At 49.4% G+C, this 25976-nt stretch overlaps 1 protein-coding gene and 1 long non-coding RNA gene across 5 annotated transcripts in view; both read right to left on the bottom strand.

The window, feature by feature from the left end:
- Positions 1-10147, bottom strand: part of ATOSA (atos homolog A) — a 42395-nt gene extending 32248 nt beyond the window's left edge. The window contains exon 1 of one of the 2 annotated variants that reach the window (XM_065076397.1): positions 9833-10147. Coding sequence is in view for 1 of the 2 variants with exons in the window: in XM_065076396.1 (XP_064932468.1) it covers positions 8740-8755 (16 nt within the window). In the remaining variant the exon portion in view is untranslated. Of the gene's footprint in view, positions 1-8739; positions 9554-9832 lie in introns of those variants that run through there. The other variant, XM_065076396.1, reaches the window with a different exon arrangement.
- A 502-nt stretch (positions 10148-10649) lies between these two features.
- Positions 10650-16613, bottom strand: LOC135580546 (uncharacterized). 3 transcript variants are annotated; one of them, XR_010475313.1, is made up of 5 exons: positions 16326-16613; positions 15503-15631; positions 14848-15040; positions 12726-13361; positions 10650-12260 (listed from the first exon to the last, which is right to left on the bottom strand). It is a non-coding gene; the product is annotated as an uncharacterized LOC135580546 (long non-coding RNA). The 3 variants fall into 3 exon arrangements; XR_010475311.1 differs by having other exon boundaries at positions 15503-15651; positions 16326-16610; XR_010475312.1 differs by lacking the exon at positions 16326-16613 and having other exon boundaries at positions 15503-15653.
- Between the last annotated feature and the right edge of the window lie 9363 nt (positions 16614-25976).

Here is a 25976-nt window from a genome sequence, read left to right as displayed (position 1 = left end):
TTCAGCGACACTTGCCAGTAATTGGCATCATCCCCACATTACACAACACCCAAGGGTAGTCTGTACCATACCTAAAAAGGTGAAAGCATCAGATGCCAATAGTTGCACTACAATTTTGAACCAAAATCAGTGCAGATCGTAATGCTGCTTTACATTTCACACCAGAAGCTTAACCCAGAATGAAAACAACCACCTTGTAAGGTGTCTTGAAACGTTTATGAAACTGAAGGCCATTACATATTCCCCAAATGAAGATGGGATGAAAGAACATGCAAATACATATTAAGCAGCATCACTTAACCTTTTCTCTCTAGCAGATCCAAAAATACTTTCTCACAGAAACCGGTTAAATTAGTGACACCACCAGCAGGAAACATCCACATACAATACAATTAGAGCCAGTTACACCCATTTTAGTGAACTTAATCGCTCCATGTAAGATGAGGCAGATGTGTATTCTAGCAGATTTACGCTGGTCTCCTGACCTTTACCTTCAGTTTTTCCCATTATTATCAACTATTCTATTCCTCCTGCTTCAGCTCCAGAACCCAGCGACCTGGTTCTGCCCATTTTCGCCTTGCACCGGCGTGTGTCAGCGGTTGTACTGACCCTCCTGCCCAGCAGCACTGCCGCTAGTGCAGTCACGATAGCAATCGTCACCCAGCCCGCTCCTCCAATTCTAGTCCTCCAGATATGTTGTTTCTCATGGTTTCTCCATGGTAAACAAAATTTCTTTGGCCAAATAGCATGTGCTTCAAAAGGAGGAAGCTATTTCCCCTTCAAAATAAAGCAAAACAAAGCCATACTTCATGAAAAGGCGTCTGAAGTGGGAAACCTTGCATAGGAAATATGCTTAAAGAGTCACATTTAAGGAGATATACAGCAGAGAAAAAAAGATGCTTTACCTTTCAGCAGCGTGAGTGTTTACATTAACTCACGTCCCGGTCCCTACTCATCTTGGCGATTTTGTCCCTGTTCAGTTCCTACCGGTAGGAAACTCCTACTGCTTTACTCCACGTCACTGGAGTATTTACAAAAGCTCTTCTCTTCCTGATGCATCTGTTCTCTTCCTCCCTGCCCCCAGTCCAACTACTTCATTACAATTAAAAGCCTGATGGAAAAAGCTATAGAAAACCTGAGCAAGTAACTAGGATGTCTTACTGGGGCTGTGTTGTAAATATTCAGAGCTACCATGCAAAGAAAATGCACTGATATTTGTGACTTCACAAAAACACACAAGGCATCACCACAACGTATCATAAACTGGCTGACGTGGAAGTTAAGCCTTCAGCAACTGCTCATCAGGCATCTCCTCAGTGTTACTGCAGCCAGCCCCTCTGCCCCCCCAGCCCGCAGACAGAGCTCTGTGCCCAAAGCCCAGCGAGCCACGCTTTGCTCCACGGACGTTGTCGGGCCGGTGCCCTGGCCGGGAACCCAGGAGAACAATCCTGCCCGGGGCCAGGGCATCCCACCGCCCCGGGAGCGCGTGCTGAGCACAGCGCCCCTCCCCGCCCCCGCCCTCGGAAACCATCGGCACCGCACCGCGGTACTGACTGTGCCGAGGACACGGGCTGAGCCTCACCATCCAACTCGGCCCTTCCCTCCCCATTATACCCAACGACAAGATGATACTTGCACAGCACCCTGAGAAAGCAGCTTTATCGCAGTGCAGAGAAGTGTGAAACATGCCCTAGAAATCCTGAAGGCCCCTCAGGGGCCAAAAGTAACCCCCGCATGCACAGCGCCATCGAGAGGTTCAACCAGCACAGCACTCACCTGCCTGCAGTCTCACTGAAGTTCAGCCTAAAATGGACTGACTTACCAACCTGTTCCCAGGGGTCTCAATGGGAAAAAGAATCACTAACTTCGCAGCATACGCAACGTGGAACAGATGACATGGCATATGTGCAACCAGACACTCCTCATTTCAGATACATTCTCTTTTCATTATACCTCAGATGAAAACCCAACCTGTTTTCCCCTAGGATCCAAGAAGTCACACTTGGCACAGCTTTGGGAAATGCATCGATCACTGCTAAGAGAAGCGCGTAAGAGCCCTGGTTACTGGTGCTACAGGCCTGGACAGACTGGATAAAGTCAAAGCAAAAGAAATGCGTATGGGAGGAGGAGCTGCAGAGCTCCTCTTACTGCTCCTAAAGAAAATTGTTCGGAAGACTTCTCAGTAAGACTATTTTGTTCACCTTTACTCTTAATAAAGGTTCTTCCATTTGGAACACCCGTGCAAGCATTTCACATGGAGTTCATCTGCTTCCACTGATTCACACACAGCTCTTCTCCACATCATCCCCGAGAACATCCTCAAACTATCCCATGACATCTCTGCATTTTGAGACAATATAATGTAATAACATACCAGATAGCACCTTCAAAAGTTTTGGTGCCAAACCTAACATTAAAAGGCAATGCAACAATCACTAGCGAAAAGAACCAGTCACACCCCTTTAACAAGGAGGAAATATACTAATACAAGCAAGTTAAGTAAACACTTTATTTGGTCCGAATAACAGCACTGAATTGCTAAGAACGGCTAGAGAATGTTCATGCCTCTTACAACCGTTTACAAGCAGCCTTTATAAAATGCCTCCTCCAATCTTCGTACGGTTGTGCGTGCAGATCAAGAATAGCTTCCCGTGGTTCGGCTGGGCGCTTATAGCTGTGTTCATCACACCCTGCGCTGGACAAGCAGAGAAAGCAATGCGGTGTTCCAAAGTGCAGCCACCAGCCGGGTGCCCGCGGCGCTCCGCTGCACCTGCGCCTCCGATACGGGAAGGTAGCGATGCAATTGTACCTGCACTTCTAATATAACCTGGACTGCAAAACTGCCTTCTGTCTAAACATTAAATACAAGTGACCTGAAGACTGAACAATTTACCACCACTTTGAAAACCAGTGATGTGAGACACCTTCAAAAAATCTAAAAACCATAGTTCACCGAGTATCACATCAGAATGGAGAAAAGAGTTAGATTAGAGCTGTAATTGCAATGAAACAGCAGGACCTTATTGACTGAAAGAACAGCTAATAACTGCCAGACCGTTCCCCTAAACTTGCTATGGCTATTTCAGCACCATTTAACAGTTGCTATTAGTAGACCTTTGTCCACATAACAAAAACATTTTATAAAGAGTGAATTAGAGCAAATTCTTCTAACAAATGTCATATAGCTAGCTTGTTCCCATCAGTGACTCTGTTTTCACAGAAGATTTCTAATTTTAATAAGCAGAATTTCATTTGGCAACAAACTCGTATCTCTCATGAGAATCCGTATTTATAAATGCTAGCTTATTTTTAAAAACATTTAGAAACTGGCAGGCCTCAGATCCAATAATAGCTTCAACACTGCCCTTAACAACTAAGTCCAACCCAACATCAGCCCGGGGATCTGAGCGGCACGCCAAAGCTTCTCACTTGAGCAAGCGAACAACACGATCGGCAGGGTCATACAGCCCATGCCTATGGATTGGCGTAGCCACAAGCCCCAAAATATCCCCCTAAAGGCCACTCCAGCAGCATCGGTTTCAACAAGAGCCCCTCGAGGGCAGCTGGTGTGGACAACCCCAACCAGACAGCACAAAATGGGCAAGCTGTCACTAGTGTGGTTTGCTCCAAGAACAGGCATGCGGAGAACAATCTGGCTGTTGAACGCTAATACAAACACCCTCCCTGCTCAGGAGCTACTGCTGCAACGGGAGGACTTGCCCTGCTGTCAGCACTTGTCAGCACTAGCTACAGGCAGGAAAACTTTAACATCAGACCAAAACCTGAAATTTCCCAATTCTACAAATGAATATCCTGATTTTCAGGCAAAAAAAAAAAAAAAAAGCACCTTAAAGCTAAGAATTCTTCTAAGTCTATTTTTTGTAGTAGAAACTGAATAAAAGAGCATATATTCCCATTTCCTGGGTGCAAGGACAGAGTTGTATTGAAAGTACCTAGGCCCTACCCTCAATTAAAAAAAGCTGGGGAGACTTATATTCCTGTCCACTCATCCTCATGCACCGCGTCTCTATATTACGTGTTTTCAGGACAAATGGGCTCTCAAAGATGAGGGCTGGATGGCTTTGTGCCTTACAAATGGAGCTGGAGCACAATATCCCGAGCACCTGTCAGCGCGGCCGGCTTGGCTGGTTTATTATCCCCAGCAGTCCTAGCGTTTCTTTCTTTTCAAGAGCAAGCGGGTGTGCTTTGGAAGCGATCCACACGGGAAGGGCAGGCACCCCCGCCCTTCCTGCCCCCCGGCCACCCGCGCCCCGGCACGTGCCCCGCGCGGCGTCACCTCCAGCGCACCGTCCCCAGCCCGCGCTCACCTGCGCAGCCCAGCCCGCAGCGCGGCCCCAGCGCCTCTGGAGTGACAGCGCCGCCCGGCAGGAAGCGCCGCATTTCCCGGTTATTGCTTTGTTTACTGGCTGCATCACTCTACCACAGAGAAGTTTAAGTGCCGCGTGACATCGCGCTGAGAAGACACGATAAAACCCGTGTGTCTGTACCACAGTGCAATACAGGACACTAAAGTACCGTTGATCCTTTTTCAGAAGGATGTTTTCACCTCCTGAGCTGCATACTCTGCAGCACATCATCTTTGCTAAAAAGTTTTCCAGAAAATCTTTCACTGAGTTAACATTGGGCATAACGCTAAGCATTGTTTTTAAAAACAAGGGCCTTATCCAGATCTCCTAATTTAACAACTAACTCCAAATCTCCTAAACACACTGACTGAGCTCCCTTCACCCCAATCCCATGCCTCCGTAGCCTTCCTCATAAGAATCTGAAGAAGAAAAGCACTCAGTCAACTGTTCATCTTCATCAATCTCTCCTCCAGCTTTCCTCACAGATACATCCAGAATCCTCCAGGTGTGTTTCCAACAGGAGACAGCAAACAGACCTGTGCTGAACCGCGAGTTGGCTCTTTCCATACCAAACCACCAAATAAGGTGGAAGAAAGTCTCTTAACCCGGTTACTACAAACAGACCCAGCGGCATGTATCTGAGTTTGCCTTGCAAAGGAGGAGGGAGAAGAGAAGAGCAGCCTTCAGCCTGATTGCTCCTTTCCTGCAGACAGAAAGCCACTTCTTTAAATCAGGATCATCTCAAAGACAGAACTGATGCTTCAAAAAGAGGCTTTTTGTTTCATTTGTAAGTGAAAACAGAATAGTCTCCACCCAGAGAACACACAGCAGAGGAATAAACAAAGCAAGGTAATAAAAAAGTAAGAAAATAGTAGAATAAAGTGATAAAAACCAGCCAGCATGCATGTAGAGACAAACAAGCCTGTCTTCCTCCTTTAACTGATCAGCCATGCAGCAAGGGAGGGAGGAGGAAGGGGCAGTAACTCTGAGCTATTTAGACTATAGTAAGACTTTTGAAGTCTTGTAATATTCCCACAGTAAAATATGAGTATGCTGTAGGTTCATCTAAACCACAAGATTTGTTCCAGTTGTGCACCAAGTGTACTCTAAGAGGACATAACAAGCCTTCCAAGTTTGGCAGTAAGCTATCACCCTGACATTATGCAATGTTTTCATTAACTGCGATGGTGAAACAGTGTGTTTATACAGTTTATGAACAAAGCTGAACTGGAAGAGTTCTGCCACGGAGTCTAGCTCTGTCTTCCAAACTCAACAAACCAGCAAAGCGATCAGAAGTCAGCAGAACGAAGTTCAATAGAAGCAAGAGCAAAGCTCCGTACTTGAGAAAGGAAACAGCAGCCCAACCACGCAACACTAAGCAGCTGAGCAGGCAGCGGTACTGCAGAGCCCGAGCGGGGATGGCGTCAGGGATCAAAGCTGGGTAAGCTGGTGTGTTCTGACTGCAGAAAGATGAAATAAAAAACAGCCTCAAACATCACTCCAAAAACACTGGAATAAAGATAGAGAGAGAGAGAGAGAGAGAGAGATAGATAGATAGATAGATAGATAGATAGATAGATAGATAATTCTTGGCACCGGTGGAGCCTCAGCGTAGGAAAGGTAAAGCCAAGTGGCAGCCATCAGTATTTTAGTTCCCGTATTCTCTAGACCTGGTATTGAGGTAGTTTTGTAACGTGCTGAGAGCAAGCACTGCCTGTCCACGCTGACACCCCACCTGCTGGGTGAGCCCCGAGCGATGCACACGAGCCGTGTCCTGCGGGTGCTCTGTGCCTTTGCATGGCAAAGGAGTACGTCCACGTTTTCACCTGCACTTTCAAACCCCTCTCCTCCTGCTCCATGGATTTGCCAAGCTACACTCCACATTCACCTCCTCCATACTGCTCTCATATATTGCATGTTTATATCCGTAGTTTTCCAACTTGCCTTATTACGAAGAAAGGAGAGTACCCTAGGGCCAAATTTCCCTTTTTTCTTCATTTCTGCTCATCCCTCTCACCTCCTTAAATCAAAATATTCTATAACATTTCCCACTGATAAAAAAACTGGTTGTACATTTAGATCTCCTCTTTCTCCCCCTGGACCACCCATTTTTGCTGGTGACAACAAGAATCTTATTGATCACATGACAAAGGCTAACCTGTATCTTCTCCCAGCACATCTAGGCATCACCATCCTATTAGATAAAGCCTTAAGCTTAATTCTAACTACAAGAACTGTATCCCTCTGCTCCAAATGCATTGCTATATAATTATTTGTAATAATGAAAAGAAGCCCAAAACATTTCAAGTCTTTTTAAGTCTGTTTCCTTATGTTTCATGTGGTGTGTGGATCTGCAGCCTCCTCGGGATTCTGGGGGTGAAGACCGTGGTCGCTGAGGGCTCTGTTCTCCCCGGCCCTTGCGTGGATCTGCGACGCTGGGCAGCAGGTGACTGCACACCTGGCCGCTCCGATCCTGTGGCGCAGCTGCTGTGCAGAAAGCAGCACAAGTCAGCGTTTGCATGATTCCTGCGTCCTAAGGGTCCCTGGGCTGCATGTGGCATTTAGGCAGCACTTCCACAGCCCCTTTTGTGCATGGTATCGCTCTATTACACTAGCACACAGCTAAGCCAGAGGCATTCACTGAAATGGCTGGAGACACTCTCCAGTGTTAGTTATCTTAAAAGAATTTCATCACAATACTTCTAAAGGGTTTCAGTCACTTTGTGATACACATTTTATAACAGATAATAATCTCAAATTTATTAACTGTCAGCTTAGGAAAAAATAATTAGACCACAATATCAACAACCTAATTACTTGCTTTCTTCATAAATTTGGTTCCCTCTACACCACGTTGGTTAAAAAAGGCATCTGATCACTTATCATACATTGACTGAAGACGTTTCCTATGTTCTAACTTTTCCTGCCTAAAAATTAAAGAAAATAGTAGACAAAGGCCTTATGGAGGTTTCGAACTACTACAGCAGAGCATTTTGAAGCTGCAAACACTGGCTATTTTGAGTTTTCTTTCACCCTGACAGGCCATAGTTTGAAAACTTTGAGGTCTGGCATTAACACGTACAGAGATTCTCAAAACCAACTCGCCTCGCCATGGTGGATCAGGTGAAGGTTTAAGCCATTAGGAAACAAGGAAGAGAGCAAAGGGAAAAGCCCATTTCACGTCCCAAGTACTTAAACCCCATTAATTTATGCATGTTTACAATAATTTCTGTACTATCTGTGCAATCGTCACACCATATAATCCTTACAGCACATACGCACAAAACAATCCACCTAAGAGTGGTCATTTATGCGATGTCACTATTAGCAAACATGTCATTAACAAACCTAATTAAGATGTGTATGTCATGTGAGTGTTAGTGTTTAACACGCGAATATCTAAGATATACTGAAGTGTTTCTCAAAGCACCAAAGTGATTATAACACAAACAGAATGTTTTTAAAACTGAAAGCAACCAAGTAAACAACACACTCATCAAAACTTTAAGAAACCCAAATATCTAAACAAGGATTTTTTTTAGTTAATGCTCAGAATTGTAAACAAATCATAAGATATAATAAGATCATAATCATAATTTTAAACAAATCATGAGATTTGTTTAAAAAACTAATCTTGCCTTAACTGAGAGGAATCAATAATCACTGCTCGTGTGGATCAAAATAGAAGTCATGACATATTTCGGACTCTAGGGGCACCAGCAGCTGTTGCTACAGTGCCAAAGGGCTGAAGGGTTATAAACATATACACACTCAGACGACTTTATTTTTCTGTAAAAGCAGATTTCAGTAATCCAGACAAGACAGTAACCAAATGACCGTGAAAAACCACTGTTTCGGCACGCTTGTTACGATACATCTCCTTTGTAACTGGAACAAAAACCACTGCTCGGTTATACAACACAGACGGAAGCAATGGTTATTTCCAGGGTGTTTTTCAGCCACATTTTGACATTTTTGTGCGTTGTCTGTCGGTGCCGATTCGCCTCCGAGCGACACTCGCCCGGCACCGCGGTTCTGTGCTAACAAGGCGACCGTGCTTGACACGCAAACTGCAGCATTCCCAGAGCAACAGCCGTGCGCTCCGGTGTTTGTCTGCCTCCCACCCAGCCCAGACAATGGAGCGCCGAAGGGCAGGCAGGACACGGGGCTGTTAATCACCTCCGAGGTACCTTCACGGGATCGTTAGCATTTCCCGAGGGGAACCCGGGTACTGGAATCTCCCACCCCCCAAAATGAGGGGGGGGGGGGGGAATAAGGAAATAGAGCGATAACACTGAAACGAAATATAGGGCTATTTCTACTCCTAGAAACAAAGCAAAGCAATAAATAAATATTTTGGTAAACCCTTTACCTCGTTCCGGCTTCATTTTGTCCGCTTCCTCAGAGAGGCCTGAAGGAGCCGCAGCGCTCCGCCGCTCCCCCCGCGCAGACTGGCCGCCGCTGCCTCCCGCAAGCGCTATCAGTTATTTGCCGTGTGCCGAACCGAGCGGCCGGGCCCGGCCGCGCCGCCGGGGGCTGTCCCGGCCCGCCGCCCCAGCTGTGCCCGCCGCAGCAGGCGGAGCGCGGCGGCCTCTCCCGCGCCCGGCCAGCGTGTCCTTCCGTGACACGGCGCCGCGCGGGGCTATTTATAACCTGCCGGGGAAAGAAATCCCACAACAACAGCCCTCGGCTCACCCCCGGCCGCGCCGGCTCTGAGTCACCGCGGCCCCGGGCGATGGCACCCCGGCCCGAGTCCCCTCCCTCCGCCGGCCCCGCGCAGGGCAGCGAGCGGCCCGCCGGGCGCCCGCCCCGTCACCGCCCGGCGGCTGGCGGCGGGGGGCTGCCCGGCACCTTCATCCCCGGCCCCGCCGCTGCCGCCCGGGCTGCCGGGCCGTGCCCCTGGCGCTTCGCCCCGGTCAGACAGCCCGCGCCGTCCGCCGCCGCGGAGCGCTGCTCCCCATGGCCCTGCCTCCCGCCCTGCCTCCTCCTCCTCGCCGCTCACTAACTCCCCTCCCCTCCGCCGGGCACTCCCCGCCTCCCGCCGAGCGGGGCACACACATCACAGCCCGGCGGGCACGGCAGGGCAGGGCAGCTCGGCCGCGGGGGACCCGCCACGCTCGGCCGCCCGGCCGGCAGCGCGGAGCACGGCAGCGACCGCCGGCGCCGCAGCGCCCCGCTCATCCGGCCCCGGGCCGGTCCCAACCGCCCCGCCCCGCGCCCGCCTCACGTGCCCCACGGCGGCCAATCCCCTGCCCGCACTTCCTGCCTGGCTGCCCGCCCGCCGAGCAACTCGGTTGTCGTGGCAACAGACCGCGGGCCCGGCTGGGCCTGCTGGCGGCGGCGGGCCGGCCCCGCACAGCGCCCGCTGCCGCTCGTCGGCTTACCCAAACGGCTTCCTGCCCTCCTGCCTTCCCCCCGCAACTACGGGCGTCCCGCTCCGTGGAGGAGCGCGGCCCCTCACTCACCCGGCTCCTGCGGGGGCTGGCGCAGCCCTTAGCCCGCTCCCGCGAAGGGCCTTCCCGCACCGCCGTCAGCCGCTCGCCGGCTGTCCCGCTCCGCCCGGGGCGGCCGCACGGGTGCTCTGCCGCTGGACGCCCGTATTTCCACACGAGCGAGTGCCCATCGCCGCCGGGCGCTATGTACTGATATATATGGGCGCCCGCCGCGCGGTGACTCCAAGTGCGAACTGCCGGAGCCGCGGGCGGTTGTGCCCCCGCCCGCTCAGGCCGCCCCGCCAGAGGAGCTGCGAAAGAGGCGACGAGGCCTCGTTTGTGTCCCCGCACGGCCCGTTGACTGCCCTGCCTGGCAGCGCATCTCACTGATAACCAGTGCGGACAAACAGGGGAGCCAGCTGGGCTGTGGTTACACAACCAGCCTAATCCGGCAGAAATGCAAGTTTCCCCGACAGGGCCGCGCCTGCACCATCCCTCGTTTCGAGGCTCCCGGCAGAGCAGGCCGGTCAGTGCCAGCCTCCCCGCAGCTGCCGCCCTGCCCGGCGCTGCTCCGGCCTGCGGAGAGCGGGAAACAGCTGCTGCGCCCACAGCTGGGCCAAGCGCTGTGGCACCGCGGCCCGGGACAGCAGAGGGAATGCGCCTCCCTGATTCAGTTCTCCGGTTCTTACAGTCCATCTCTGGTCCACAGCTTCCGGGCGTAACTTTTCACTCACGCTGAAGGCTCTCACGGTGTGCCTTGCATCATGTGAGGTTGACTGCTGCGTAGCCAGTTTCGATCGCCTTACTTTGGTTACTTATGAGGTAAATACATCAAGCAGAACAAAGCAAGTAAGAACTCAAACAAACATCTCCTTGTTAGGTAAATACGTCAAGCAGGACAAAGCAAGTAAGCATACGAACTCTTCTCAGACCTCAAACAAACATCTCCAGGAGCTTTAATGAACAAACATTTCTCGGAACTACTTGTTACATCCCCACTTCCAGTGGAGCACCAGAGCCCACCTGGAGACCGTGCCACGGCCAGGGGAGGCCCCACAGGCAGCTCTGTGGCTCTGAGCTGGGCTCAGGAAAGACAGAGGGGATGATACAGGCCCCTCGTGCTTTGATGGGGTCCTGCAGTTGGGATACACACAGTCATTACACTGGCAATTCCCTGCCACTGTGATTATTGTTTACTAACACTTCCCTCTTACAGACTGGGCTGTGGGGGGGGCACTCACTCCTGACAACAAGGCGATTTATAAATATGAACGTCTTCTGCCCGTTCTATAGAGAAACCATGCTCATGGGTCAGTCAACTCCCCCCGCTTTCTGGCTGTGCCAGGATCCCAGCAGATGCGTATACAGGTAGACAAGCAGCCACGGAAGATATTGCAAAGAACATCACGTTCCAGAACAACTCAGTTCTATGCTGTTTGGCTCATATGAGCTGAGTCTGTTTCCCCCGCTCATTTATCAGTTGTGCATCATTACACTGGGAGGGCTCTTCACAGAATAAGCTGTCCAGTAAACACCTCTCATTTCAGCCGTACCCTGAGCTACACGGGCAAGTAGGAGGGTATCACATGCGGTGCTTTGATATTACATTCATGAGTACAGGAGCGTCACTTCTGTTGCTGTGTGACTGCTGTAGATGTATTTGGTAATTACAGATCTCAGAGCTCTCCACCGGATGCAATATAATTGCAAATGTGGCAATCCAGAATTATAAAAGGAGGAATTTGACTGAGCAATAAATGGGGTAGATGCATGTACATGTGAAGATCAGCATGACTACACTGGGCATGATTCAGCCACCTGTCAGATCCTCCTACCACTGATAGTCATCCTAATGAGAAGTCATCTTCTAGGCCACTAATTGTTGCTGTAGAACATTGTAAATTAGTTTGTAGCTTGTTCTAATATTGGTTTTACAGTCAAAAGTAAAATCTGCCTTTCTACTGTTTAACTACAACTGTATCTATTTAACTATTATGCTTCACATAGTATTTTTTAATAGTTTTTAAAGTCTTTTTAAAGTCTTCAGCAATTTTTAAACAGCTCACCAGACACAAATAGGCCCAGCTTCCAAGAAAATGCTCTCACAAAGCACTTTCTCCATAGTGTTTTCTGAATGAATGAGCTAGATAGTAAGTGCACACTTTCCCATTACCTCATGCTTCTTCTCAGGATTTCAAGCTAATGGAAAATGCAGGTGCCAGCCCCCAAACCACTAATCATTTAAAAAAAATCCTAAGGGATATGACAAGAGTAAGCCAGGCCTGGTGTGCAGAGCCCTGTTCTTTGTGACTGCACAGGGGATCCCAGGCTCAGCGTCCCCTCTTGAGACCATATCTGCACCCAGGGAGCAACAGGTATGTCTAAGATGCATGTTTCACTTCTGGCTGCGCTTCAGACAAAGAAGGACGGTTTCTCTTTTGACCAGACAGACATACAGCACCTGAAAAAAAGCAGAACACGAAATAGAGAATTAATAGATCTAATTCAATGATATTTCATGTATAATATTAAAAGCAAAATAAGGATAATCATCCTAAACAAATTTGTGCGCTTATTTGGCTAAAAATGCCCTTTAACTCATAACTTTCCTCCCAGTCACCAACCAATGAGCGCTGCATGAATACACAGAGAAAATATGGCATAAGGGGCTTCAACCACGGGAATTCGCTGACACACACGCAGAAACCTTTTGAGAACAATGACAGTTGCAATGACAACGCGTTTCTGATCTCAGAAGCTGAACATCAGGTTAAAACGTCTGAAAGGCGCATGGCTGCATTCAGCGTCACGCAAAAGTGGGATTAGCTTAGAAATGCGAACAAAACTTTAACTGCCCTCCCACGGCCAAGTCCAGATCAACATGTACTGCTGGGAGCACAAGCAGGGACAAAACCAGGTTTCTTACCAGTTTGTGTCTTATGGCTGGTTAACTTTGGCGTCGAGACCCGTGAGAGCTGCAGCACCCACGCAGTCGCAGCGGCTCCTGCACGTGCGCTCTCTGCTGTTGAAGAGCTGATCTTCGGTGGCAGCCCCTTTCTGAGCAGAAATCCTCACGGGACACTCCACCTCTTTCTCTTCTGAGTGTGTCAGACCCCTCTGATGAGCACTACCCCTGTGCACTTTGACTGAAACTGGCCATCGGACTTAAAAATAACCAGCGCTGTCACATAAGCCTTGTTCATCTAGAATATGAGTTGTCTTCTTTGTTTCCTTTAAAGTAAATCAAGACAATGTATGGCTGTGTTTTCTTGCAGGACTTCAGCACTATGCTTTTGGCATGGTCCTGCAACAGAGTGTATTTCAGGTTATATCCACAAGAGTCTTTTCAGCTTTAATCATCAAAGAAGCGATGTCTGATGCAGCAGATCAAGATTCCTGGAGGCAATTACTGTCTGTTAAGTGATGTGGCACAACTGCTTTTGACACAGCTGCCACCTCTGTGGTATAAAGCCACCACGCTTGGGAGAATGTTACAGCCAAAGGACGGAGACATCAGAGAGACTGAAAGATACAGTTTGCAATGAAGCAGATTTGAAATGTGCTAGAAAAAATTATGAAAAATCAACTGTAATTAAATTGTCACCAGTAGTAACCACTTCGGAAAGAGCATTAAAATAGAAACAAGTTATGTGCTTGCAGGGATTTATTAGTCCACAAGAACAGAAGAGCCAGCTGTTACTGAAACGGAGAGAATTATAAAACAATATAATTAAAATGTCAATATGCTCTAAAAGTTTAGGTTTGGGAGTTATGGCCATTTGGGGGTTGATTTTTTTGGTTAATCATCACATACAGATCAGTGGGTCTAGTTGAATGGAAGAGAATTCGTTGTCGTTCTTTCTCAAGATACCTATAACCACAATAGCAAGGATAGCTTGAGAACATTGTCTCCTCTGTGTCTGCCTGCCTTTGTGTCACTGCCTCCAATACTTCTGACTATGTTTTAGCCGCATTTGTCTTTATTTAACAGCTGGATTTAAGTATTTTAGTAGCATCAAGGCAAACATTAAAAAAATACCAGCTCTGAAAGAGAATAATACTGTCTCAGCTGAAGCTGCGACTGGTGGTAATGGAAATGTAGAAGCATGAAGACAGGTAAGGCCACTGTTCTGACACACACAGAAGGGTGGTTAGGCAGTGTAATCTAAGCAGATACCTACAGAGTAAGATCACAACAGTTTTATTGCAACAGCCCTTGACTAATCAGGCGGTAATGCACTGACAAGTGAACCATCTACTTGTGAATAGATTGTTAATTTCTGAAAGAGAGGGAAATGATTCTGTTTTACAAAGAACTTTTCTGTGGCTGTAACATTCATTCTAGACTGTAAAAAGGTTGTTCAGGGTATTTTTTCAGTGTTTTGTGAAGGGGTTGGTGCCAGTTCACTGATGAATGCTAACACCACCCAATGTTTACCCAGGAGTAAGCTTGATGGAACCATTAATCAGAAATATATAGGTTTCTGTATTAAAATTGAAGCTTTTGTAGCAAAAGCAAGGCCTGACGTTCCCTGAACAGAAGCTGGCTATACATGTTTGCCAAGAGAAACAGCAGGATGTCCCCAGCAGTGGCATGTTTGGGGAAAAAGCAGCACGAGACCTGTTTCCAATCTAGGTCATCTCTCACCACTCAGCACTCTCGGTTTACTTCTGAGCAGGTATATCCAGAAGCTATAGCCCAGTTACTCATCACAGTGATCGGGCAAGAATCCAAGCACCCCATTTATATTATTTCCATGGAAAGTGAGCGCATAACACTTGGAAGGAGGTGTTTGGAGTTTCGCAGTGCTACTTTCCTATTGCTAACGCCTTGATCTATCTCGCAATAATTTCCAGCACAGTTCTGCACGAGTGATTGCACCAAATTAATGACTGGTGTAACTCCACCTGGTTGGAGTTCACCAAGTTCAACATTTGCTGGCTCTGCCAGCCCGGTTTCCTTTGGGTGTCCTGCGGCAGCCGCAGGGCCGCGGTTCAGCGTGCTCTCCTCCCGCAGCGGGACCCGCGCTGGCAGCCTTTGCCCTCACCTGCCTCCACTGCTACCGGCTCCGCAGCTGCAGCTTGTGCCACAACCCCCTTCTGCCGAATGTTCTACCTGCCTGTCTGCAGACTTGCCATCTGCTGCGCTTTGGCCCGGCAGGTGTCTAAACACCACACACGTTCGCCTGCTCCAGCCGCACCAGTGGGACGGGAGGGAGAATCAGGAAAAAAAAGGGAAACCTGGTGGGTTAAGACAAAAACAGATTAATAGGACAGAAAGGGAATCAATAATAACAACAATTATAATAACAGTAATAGAGTATATAAAGGAAGTGGTGTGCAATGCAGTTGCTCACTAGCCATGGATCGATGCTCAGCCTGTTCCCAAGCAGCAGTTCCCCTGGCCAGCTTCCCCCAGAATATATACTGAGCATGGTGTCCTATGGTATGGAATATCCCTTTGGATCAGCTGTCCTGGCCGTGCCCCCTCCCAGCCTCTTGTGCACCTGGCACAGCCTGAGAGGCTGAAAAGTCCTCGAGTACTTAGCAACAACTAAAACATCAGTGTGTTATCAGCATTATTCTCATTCTGAATACAGAGCACAGCACTGTACCAGCTACCAGGGAGAAAACTAACTCTATCCCAGCCAAAACCAGGACACCGTACCATTCAGGCTCTGCCAGGCAGGGCTTTGGGCTTACCGGTTCCAGGCAGCGCTCGCCCGCTGCCACGCTGGTCCCGTTCCAGAGATGCGCGGTGCCCACAGGCGGAGCCGCGCCAGCGTCCCTCCAAAGGGCCACCTGGTCGTACGTCACACCCCGCAAGCACGGCTGTTGCACCTCGGAGAAAACTGACACAGTGAACGGGCTTGCAACACATCCAAGAATTACTACAGCCACGCTTCTGCAGGTATTGAAATGACAGACAATTTTCCATAGGCACCATAAATGAAAAGGATAGTTCATTTATGTAGAGGAGTGATAACCTTGCTGGAGCAGCAAGCCCAGCCTATAATTCCACCCAGGGTAAATTAATACCACAACTCTTCCTAGACTTACAAGAGAGTAGGGCAGGAAAGTATCACGTTGTTAAATACAGGGCAGTATTTAATGTAACCACATGCATGGTTTACAAGAGGAGTCACATATCATTTACTAAAGTAGTCAGTGAGTTGGGGCTTATTAGGTAAACACCAGAGCTATTGCAAAACTGCCCTGGTCTCGTTCTAAATATTTTAGCTGCATAGTTATTAGCCAGAAACCTTCTAATACATTCAGGGCTAATTAGTGGCATAAGCTACAGGTTAACAGTGAAGACCAAATGAAACAGCACTGAGCAGAAAGGATTGCACATAGTCAATCAGGACTGATATCTTCATTACAGAAATGTGAAAATTACCCAGATGTGGCTTTCACTGGTTCCCATTTTTTGTTCTTCTTCAGCTAAAATGTGCTCCCTGACATTCCATTCATTAGCTGCTGTCCTCTAATCGTATAGTCCATAGGGAAGAATGCTACTGCTCACCTTGCTCGTTGTCAGGGCCGCTTGTATCAGCCATGGACCCGGCTCCACTCTCTTCATACACCAAACCTTTCCTGATAAAGACCAAGCCCGTGTCTCTCACCCCAAGCGTAGTGTTTGTAAGCTCTACTGTACCTAAACCAACACAATTTCTCTTTTCAGGAGTCTGACATCCTCTGAAAGTGAGAGCACAAGAGCAGCTGCAGCAAAAAAAATAAGCATTAAAAATTAAAAGCTGAAAGGCCTGATTATACTTCGCTGTGTAAAAACCCCACTAACCGTGTCTGGCAAATGTCATCGATGGTCAAATCCTTGGCACATACACAAAGGTCAACTCCCCTTCGAACAGAGGGAGCTGGGATTTCAACTCGGGCTGTATTGGGTAGTGCTTGCTTTGCTGCTTTCACACTAGATCAATTATAATTCTAATCCCTATCAGATTTATCCTGATGTTGTGTAACATTATTTGAAGGGGAAGGGAAGTCGACATTTGTTCCGGGATCTCAAACAAACGCAGTCAGGTACAGGATGTAGACTGAAAAAATAAACAACATTGCCGTAAGTTATCAAATTGCTCACTTTTGGATGTCAATTAGAGCTTGAAAATGAAAAAGATCCCTGCACATACTTATAGCAAAGTCAATCTTTACTTAATTACACTAGGTGCTTTTTAAAAACGAGCGATACAGTTAGAACATTGTAGCTGTATCTGTGCTTATGTTGCTTTTGGCTCTTTCTGAACTTCTCGGTTAATTTATTTTCCCTTTAAGTTGTTTAACTGCGTTTCTTTCTTTGCACAAAACACGAGCAGCTCCACTGCCTGGAAAACACAGAGCCTGATTGTTCTCCCGCTTACACCAGTGCAAACCAGCAGTGATCCCACCAGCCTATAGAATTACATCAATGTAAAGCTGATGTCAGAGAGAGAGCAATCAAAGCCCTTGTTGCAAAGTTAATTGGTTTTACTTAAAAAAAGAAAAGATGAGCACAGAACACATTTGTTCTCCTTCTCAACTGAAATGTCAGAGAAGTGCTGCAGTTTTGGCATCTGCTCTGTGTGGGATTTGCACACATGGATCACGTTTCAGAAACAGGGCCTGAGTCACAACTCGTCACGCTGCGAGTCCATTGCCTTGCTCTGGTTTTAAGGGAGGGTTTTGTCCCTGTTTGCTGTTATTGAGATGACTTTTTCCGCTGTCCAGAGCCAGTAGCAAACTGTCATCAGCTATCAGCAATACAGCTCCAGCAACAAATACATGGCACGTTCAAAGCCATTCCTCAGCTTCGCTTCACCAAGTCAGTTGTTCTGCATACTTAATTCTTTCGGATTTTTGCTTGGCACGTGAAAGCAGCACCATACCAAGCCATACAATCTCCCCCTCCCTGCTTCTTTAAGTAAGTACATTGCTTGTGAAAAGGACCGCGTGGGGATCGGGAGGAGGAGGCCGTGGCGGGGCTCCGTCTGGCTCAGGACGCTGCTCCGACGCGTGGCAGGTGCCTCCCGCACACCCCAGAACAAGCTGCAAACCGCGTGAAGTCACTTTACTCACACTTCACATGGCTCTGGCCACTGCAGCACCGAATACTCATCCCTGCTTTGTTATCAGCCTTTGGATCCACCTCCCTGTGGTTAACAATCTGAAAGCCATACCCTCCTTGCGATGGGAACTTGCTGTGGCACGAGCCGCAGCCTGCTGGGCGGCGCAGGGCAGGGGCGAGCACCGACCCTGCGGCTGCTCGGACACCGGGGGGCTGACAGGACACCCCCCTGCTCACCTTGCACCCCTGGCTGCACCTGGCTTGTTTACCTTGGCAGATTTTGGGTGCTGACCAGGAAACACCTGGTTTTGTTTGTACTGTGGGACTCCCCTTCTCCTCCAGCTGTGCAACAGGTGCCACAAGTGTCACCTGGTGGCAGCTCCAGGTGTTGAATAACAGTGGCTGACGCTGCCCGCGTGGCATCAGCGGGGACTGAGCCTGCGGGCGCCACACAAGCCAGAGCCGCGTGTCTGACTGACGTGCTCTGCCCTGCAAACAACTTGCACCTGAAGTTTCAAATGGCGTGATTTGGAAATGTCAACCAAATTGGCGCTGGTCTATTTTCACATTGTTACTTAAACACCAAGAACACCAAGGGTGCTGATCAGTTCCTCACATCTCTATTATCCAGCAAAGCAGTAACCTGAAATTTGTTTACAAAATGAAGCACTTGAGGTGCCACAGCATGTGGAGAAGCTACAGTTTATTTTGAGGAGGAAACCCAGAGATTCTCTCGCGCTCCTCCGGGGCGAGTGAATATACCTTTCCAGTACTATAGTAGCAAGGAGGAAAATATGCATTCCAGAGGTGAAGAAAACAAGCAGAGAACGCAGTAAGTTCTAGATGAACACAAACGGGACAGCAAGGGTGATCAGCTCTGCTCAGACAGGGACGGTCCTCACCAGCCTCCCAAACTGTCCTGACCCAGCGGTGCCCGGGCAGCACCGGCCTCGGAGCGTGGAGCCGGAGAACCCCGGGTGGGCAGCCCTGTGTCCCTTCCCTCCCTCAATGGAAGCCGAACAGCGTTTCATCCTCTGGAGTATTTGTGTGAAACTCCCGTGTTGTGTAGTATGTGTCATAAAACCAAGCTTAACTGAGCTATAGAAAAAACATGTGGGGAGCAGAAAATGAATGCCTGCCTAGCACAGATAGAAACTACAGCTCTGGAAGGGCCCATGAGGGCGAAGGACGCAGCATTTGGTTATAAACTCCCTCCACCCTCGACTCCGACGCAGCAGCCAGAGCAGGTGGTGGGGACTCATGTCCCCCATGCCCCTTCCCCTTCGGACTGTCCCGGGGTGACAAACAGCATGGGCAGCCTGTGCAGGGTTGGGGCCAGAGGTCTGGGGGAGGCAGAACCCCCAGGAACCCGCCGCCGGGGTGGGACGGCGCCCGCTGCGCGCGAGGGGAGGGGCAGCGTTTACTACCGAAATACTGTGAGGTTCGTTATTTATTGTGGCTTGTAGACCCTGTGCTGAGTAAGGAGGCTCCGTGGTGCGCCGCTTGCAGCAGGCGTAGGAGAGGAAACGTTCTTTCCTTGAAGAGGTTGTATCCTGGAAAGGCAGGGCAGAAACACACACAGAGAAGGGAGTTGCCAATGTTCGTACTTAAAAAGACCCACAAACAACCACTTATTTGTGACTTGCTATAAATACTTCGTCAGGTATTCAATAAATTTGTTACAATTCGTTTTCATCCTAATAGTATTGCCAAGGAAATACATAGTAAACATTACAAATGCCAAAGAAGTAGCTATGGTTCTTGGTGTTTACAATGTCACTGGAAGAGGACAAAAAGAGGAAATAACATTAAGTTAGGTCAGAAATACAGGCTGGAAATGAGGATTCCCAATAACTACCAGTGAAGTCTTCCCAGTCTGTTTTTTATCTGGGGAGATGGTTTGAAGCAACACTTTCTCGGTCACATTTGGCACGGGAACAGGCATTACCGCATACTTGCACTGCACCGCATGAAAAGACAGAGCGTTCAACGTGTCCAAAATACTCATGGTATTTGTACCGACGCCAGCGAACCATAAGGAAAATGTGTGCTCCTCGGAATACTCTGTCCTGAGCAGTATTTTCAACATGTATAAATGCAGAATCACAATTGGAGGGTTGTTCTAAATTATAATCTGGATTTTCCAAAAATAAAGCCAGCCCTGAGCTCTGGCTGCACCCGCAGGCCCGTCCCCGGCAGAGCGCCCCCCGCTCCGCGGCCGCCCGCCTTCCGTGTGATTCCAACCCAGTCCGCAGCATCTGAAATCAGAGAACAGTGTTAGAGTGCAGTTTGCTAACTCATAAAAGACCAGAAAAGCCGAAAAATTAATAGCAAAGGCTATAAAAAATAATAGGGAATAAAAAATACATTCCTGGAGGAAGAGCCCTCTTCCCATTGCTGAAGTCACACACATGCATGGTTTGTACTAAACACCCTTAAAACCACTGACGTTTCCACGTTTTCAGATTGAGATCTGTCATCAGGTGTTTGCAGATCACACGGAACACAAGCCTTCAAACTGCCTCTTTTGGTTTATATACATTAATTGCTCCCGCTGTCAGCCAGAGGGAGATGTATCGCCACTAGGATAATATATAAAGCTAAGTGCTGCCTTGCCAGGCAGTGCAGAATAATATTCTGATTTTTATAGCACCTTTTCCCTAAGGCACACAAGGCACTTTACAAGTAAGATTGAATTAAGGTTGTCAGTACTCTGGATGGGAAGTAAATATTTCTTTCTCTGTGATGGAGAAGGGAAACTGAGGCATTAATATTAAGTCCCCAGCAAAGCATTCAGCTGCATGCTTTCAGGCCCTTTAAACTTCTCACATGATTTAATTAAGCAATACTCAAGTGTTTTTCTGGAATGGCGCCTGAGAAAGATGCTGCAGCCACGCTGCCAGTTAGTCTGCAGCTGGGAAAACATCACGAGCTCCCCATCGCTCGCTTGTTAACAACAACAACTTCTTTCCAGTCCACTGTTTCCTCTAAGATCACAGTTTCAGGTCTCACCTGTGTGACATGTCAGCACCCGAGTGTGGATGAGCCCTGGGAGGGGACGTCCTGGCAGGACCCCTGTTCTGCAGGGCCATGGGGCACGGAGCCCCGTTCTGCAGGGCCATGGGGCACGGAGCCCCGTTCTGCAGGGCCGTGGGGCACAGACCCCTGTTCTACAGGGCCGTGGGGCACGGAGCCCCGTTCTGCAGGGCCGTGGGGCACAGAGCCCCGTTCTGCAGGGCCGTGGGGCACAGACCCCCGTTCTACAGGGCCGTGGGGCACGGAGCCCCGTTCTGCAGGGCTGTGGGGTGCAGGACCCCTGCGACCCATCAGCGTGCTGCCGTGGAGGAGCGACGCTCACCACTGGACAGCTTGGTGCTCAGCATGCCAGGCCGAGCTGGTTTGATTAAGCACATTGACAATAAATTCTTCTACGCTTCAGTCCGCAGCGGCATTTCTAGTCTGTGAACATTGCCGATGATCCAGGTTGCTGCCTCTGGTGAAAAGCCGGTGCAGCAGGACTCTGAGCACAGCCCAGTTCTCCTTAGGTCTAATCACAGACCTGCCCCAGTTTCCTGCTGCAGCTGGAGGCGGCGGCGTGTCCCAGACCTGCCCCTGGGTGTCTGAGCCTGCTCTGACCTCTCTCTTCCATCCTGCTTCCCCAAGGCTGCCTGGCTTACCTCTGAGCACACACACGTGCTGTTCCATCTCCAGTTTGGCTGCAGAACGTTCGAACACGATCGTATGTTTCAGTCAGTCCCCGGTGGCTGGGGTGGGAGACAGCCGTGGGGAACAAGTCAGCTCTGCTGCCTGCCTGCTGCTGCATCACCTTCCTTTCAACAGCTAATTTTGTTCTGTTGGTGATGTGCAAACATTTTTCTCAGAGGAAAAAATAAAAGGTGGTCGGCACGCTGGGGAATCCTCAGGACGACTTCTCACCGCACTGGCACGGTACTTCACTTGATTAAAAACAAACACACACACCCCAAAACTGCTTTGCCTAGATAGACACCACCTTACCCCCAGCTTGGAAAACTGGGGACTTCCGCAGACTTACACTTGCTAAAGCTGAGCCTGAAATAACACCGCACCCTGCCCTGGCTGCTTCCAGCTTCCCGCAAATGATTTAATGTTTTGCCAACACGGTAAATCAGAAAACCTTACTATTAGTGTTGTGCATGTCCATCTGCACTAGTGCTCACCTGACAGCAGCACGGATTCTCATTCTCAGACCTTTGCCAACCAATGATTTGCTTGTAACATTTTTTCCAATACATTCTTGGATATTTTAATTACCTTATTTGATACTAAACCTGTTTGACAAGTGATTAGGAAAGAAGAATTAAGCAAGAGTATCCAAAAATCTATATTAAAATAGCAAACTCCCTTGTAGGCTCTAAAGCATTTGGAAACAACCTAAGGTTTTTGGAGCCTGTGTAGCAGCATGTGCTCATTCCTATGTGGAATTTCCATAATTCCTCAATCAATTACCTGGAAAAAGCAGCCATTTTAATCAAAACCCTTAGGGTAGATGAAATCATGAGAAAACACGAGCTTTATTGCAATGGATATTGACTGTAACTCATTAAGATGTTAAGGTATTGACATCCCGCTTGATGAGAAAAATGTCTGATAGCGAGTGTACATAACTGTGTTACAGAGAATGCTGGTATCAACATATCATAATGAGTAACTAATGATGTCTGTGGCCTAACGAGGTGATTAAAGCAGTATCCTTTGATCTATGTCACTGACTTGATTTAATGCCACACAGAGATTGAATCTCTCTACACCACTGGGGAGATCCAAGTAATTTGAGTAATTCACTGGCCTTGTCCCTGCGTCACCGGGGCCGTTTGTGATGAACGCGGTGGCTCCTGCGGCCGCGTCGCCCCGGGCGGCACGGGCTGCGGGGGGGAGGCCGCTGCCCCGGCCCGCCGCCCCTCCTGGGGGTCTCACTGAGCCTCCCCTTGGCCTCACAGCGCCCGCTCCTCACAGAGCAACATCACTGGCAAATTTTGGAAGCATCCTGTGCCAGGAGAAGCTCCAGGAAGATGCTTCGCTGCCTTTCAACCAGCCCCTTTGTTCTGAGCGCGGTAGGTGAGGGTCACAGCGCACCAAACCATGGGGCTTTGTGCCCAGCAGCTTGTTAAAGACACTGTGCTTGTCCAGCAGGAGAAACACTTAAGTGCCAGGTCTCCAGGACAGCAGCAAGTCCAGGAGCCCAAGCCTGCAGGTGACACCAGAGACGTAAATGACCGTGGTCACAAATGTGATGTAGCCTGGCCACTGGCTATCAGCTCATATCCTGCTTCCACTTTCCAGCATCCAAAAGCCTTTTCACCCTTACCGGGGGAAGGAGTTGTTAACCCTTCACGTACATCACACAGCTCTGTCAGCAGCCCTGCCTGCCTGTGCAAGGTCCCCCACAAGTGATGGAGTGGCGGCCAGGCCTTGGCTGAGCAGTGCTGCTCTGGGGTGCAGGTGCTGAGTGTTGGCTTGTCTTTGGTTCATGAGGACACCAGAACAAAGAGCAGCCACCCTCAGTCAGACCAGAGGTCCATCTGTGTGACCAGAGGGGACAACGGCAGGTGCCCAGGGCAGAGGGTGCAGCCAGAGCAGCTACCAGTGCTTTTCAGTCAACGTGGTTTATGTATTAGCAGCCTCCATGGATTTTACTCAAATGTTTATATGTTGCATTACAACAGCTCTTCAGTTGATAATGAACATTAATTTTGCCTCCTGATTGTCTTTAACCTTAAGTGATAATTAGTACCAAAACCACCACTGAGAATCAAACTCTGGACACCTTCCTTGGCCAGGAAATCATTTTGCTCGATGAATAGACCACTTAGTACAAAGGTCTATTTCCCGTACATAACTAACAGTGCCCAAGCTGCAAAGGTGTGACATCCCCATCCAAGCAGCCATTGTCTCCCGGGAAGAGCAACCAGCGGGCTGCCCCAGTGGGGCCGGGCACTTCCCAGCCTCCTGTCCCCTGCAGCACTGACCGTGTCCTAACGAGGAACAAACTGCTCAGGCTTGTCCTGGGCCTGCCCCAGTCTCCAGGCAGCCCCGCGCAGCCACCCCCTGTACCCACCGGGGACCACCCTGCCCTAGAGGTGGCCCTGCGGGGGCCCCAGCTTCACGGCAGCGTGTCCCTCCAGCCCTGTCCCCTGCCTCATTAGCCATCCCTCATGCCCTCGCTTTAGGCTTTTAGCATTTACTGCTAATTTATAACAGTGACAGCAGCTCTGCCCCATCCCATCCAGGTCACCTGAGCCACCACCCCTCACACACAAACGCAAAGCCTCAGACAGATTGAATCTGAGCACAAAGAAGCCCATGTTTTCTGCCAAAACACACCAAACCCACTCACCAAGCACAGCTCCTCTGACTAAGGGAGCATAGCCCATCTTGGGCAGCCTTTAATTGGCCTGGGTTAATCACATGCAAATAGGCTGCAACTGCTGCATCACCTGTGTTGCCAACACCCTCCCTGTGTGTTCCGAGGCCACTCTTGGTGGCATCACCCAGCTGCTGCTGTCTTTGTCCCTGTAACGTGTATGTGGAATGGTGGCAGGAGCAACCCCTCCTGTGCTGGGGGGCTGTTCTGCACCACTGCTTGCTCTTCCTTGGTTTGTCAGTGCTCAGCAAAGTCTGGGAAGCTCGTTTTGGTGTTTGGGTTCTGGGCACCTGTGTTAAGCCCAGCTGGCTCCCCAGGCGTGCTGAGATAAAGGATGCGCTCAGCAGAGTTAAATATAACTCCAGTACAGATATGAAACCCCAATATAACGAAACACCTGGGAAGCTGCGCAGGCTCCTGGCAGCCCCGTGTCCCCGCCTGCTGCTGGCAGCTGGCCTGTCCCTGCAGCGCTGGCAGGGGGGGTGTCCAAGGGCGTGGGATGGGGACACTGCACCCTCTGGTGCCTGATGACAGGGAGATTAATGACCAAAATGACCCATGTGAGAAGGAAATACAGGACGGGAGGAGTAAAGAGAGGTCACAGCAAGGGCACCTGCTGCAGCTGTGCCGGGGTTTGCCTGTGTGCTGCCTGTTGTCCCCCCTGGCCTGTGGGGTGTCACCCTCGGTGCTGCCCGGTGGGCTTCAGCCATCTCCACGTTGTTTTTCCAGATAAAGCATTTTGTCCCTAGAGGTGCGCATCTCTCCTGGGTGGGTGCACCGGAGCCCTCGCTTTGCACCGCGGTCCCAGCCAGCTCCATCCCACGGAGCACCTGGGTCAGCACTGAGTCATCCCAGGCCTGGCCTCACCATGCTGTGGAGAACAAATCCTGTGCACTCTCCTTTTGGGGACAGTGGACATTTCTGTCTTCCCACCTCCCCTTTGTCTTTGCCCTTGCCCTGGACGTGTGTTGCTGGTAATGGTTTGGTTTATGGCATGGGCTGGAGAGACCGGGCTCGAGGGGAGATGCACCCGGTGTCTCTCTGGGCTTAGCAGGATAAAGAAATTGCACATCAGGGCACAGGCTGCAGGCGCTTCCAGAGATAAAATATTGTCAGTAGAGTCCAGACCATCCATCAGAATAAATGTAGCTGGTGCTGTGATTTATGGGACAAAGATGAAGGTTTAATCCTCCTCTCAGCAGCGCAACCTGATTTGCCACAAAACCCTGTTAAATTTTGTGGCACACGCTTCATCACTTCATTAGGAGATAGAGAGAAAATGGTTCAATGCATTGCTGAATCTTTTACAGCCGGACCCTCCTCCCACCACTCCGAGTGATGGGTAATCTCTCTGATCAGATCCCCAGGAAAAGACCCCGTGGGATTACAGAGCGCGGAGGCATTAACAACAGTGACAGGAAAGGAATACAATATCCCTTTAAACAATTAAATATTGATCCTGCGGGCCTGAGGTGGACTCCATCACACAAAAGGAAACACCTCTGTGAATTAGTTTGGTGACATCCATACCCTTTGATGATATAAAGGAAACCAAGATTATTTGCTTCGCTTATTTTCTTAATGTTTTTTCCCTCAATTAGAGAAAAGCATCTGGTATGAACCATGCTCGCCTTTCAGATGCTCAGCACTCGGTTCCCCTGAGCCCACCCTGCTGGGCCCCGTGGCTGAGCTGGGAACGAGAGCCTAGGGGG

Source organism: Columba livia, chromosome 11 (genome assembly GCF_036013475.1).
Source record: "Columba livia isolate bColLiv1 breed racing homer chromosome 11, bColLiv1.pat.W.v2, whole genome shotgun sequence".
Classification (NCBI taxonomy): Eukaryota; Metazoa; Chordata; class Aves; order Columbiformes; family Columbidae; genus Columba; species Columba livia.
This window is presented reverse-complemented; position numbering and strand designations above follow the sequence as displayed.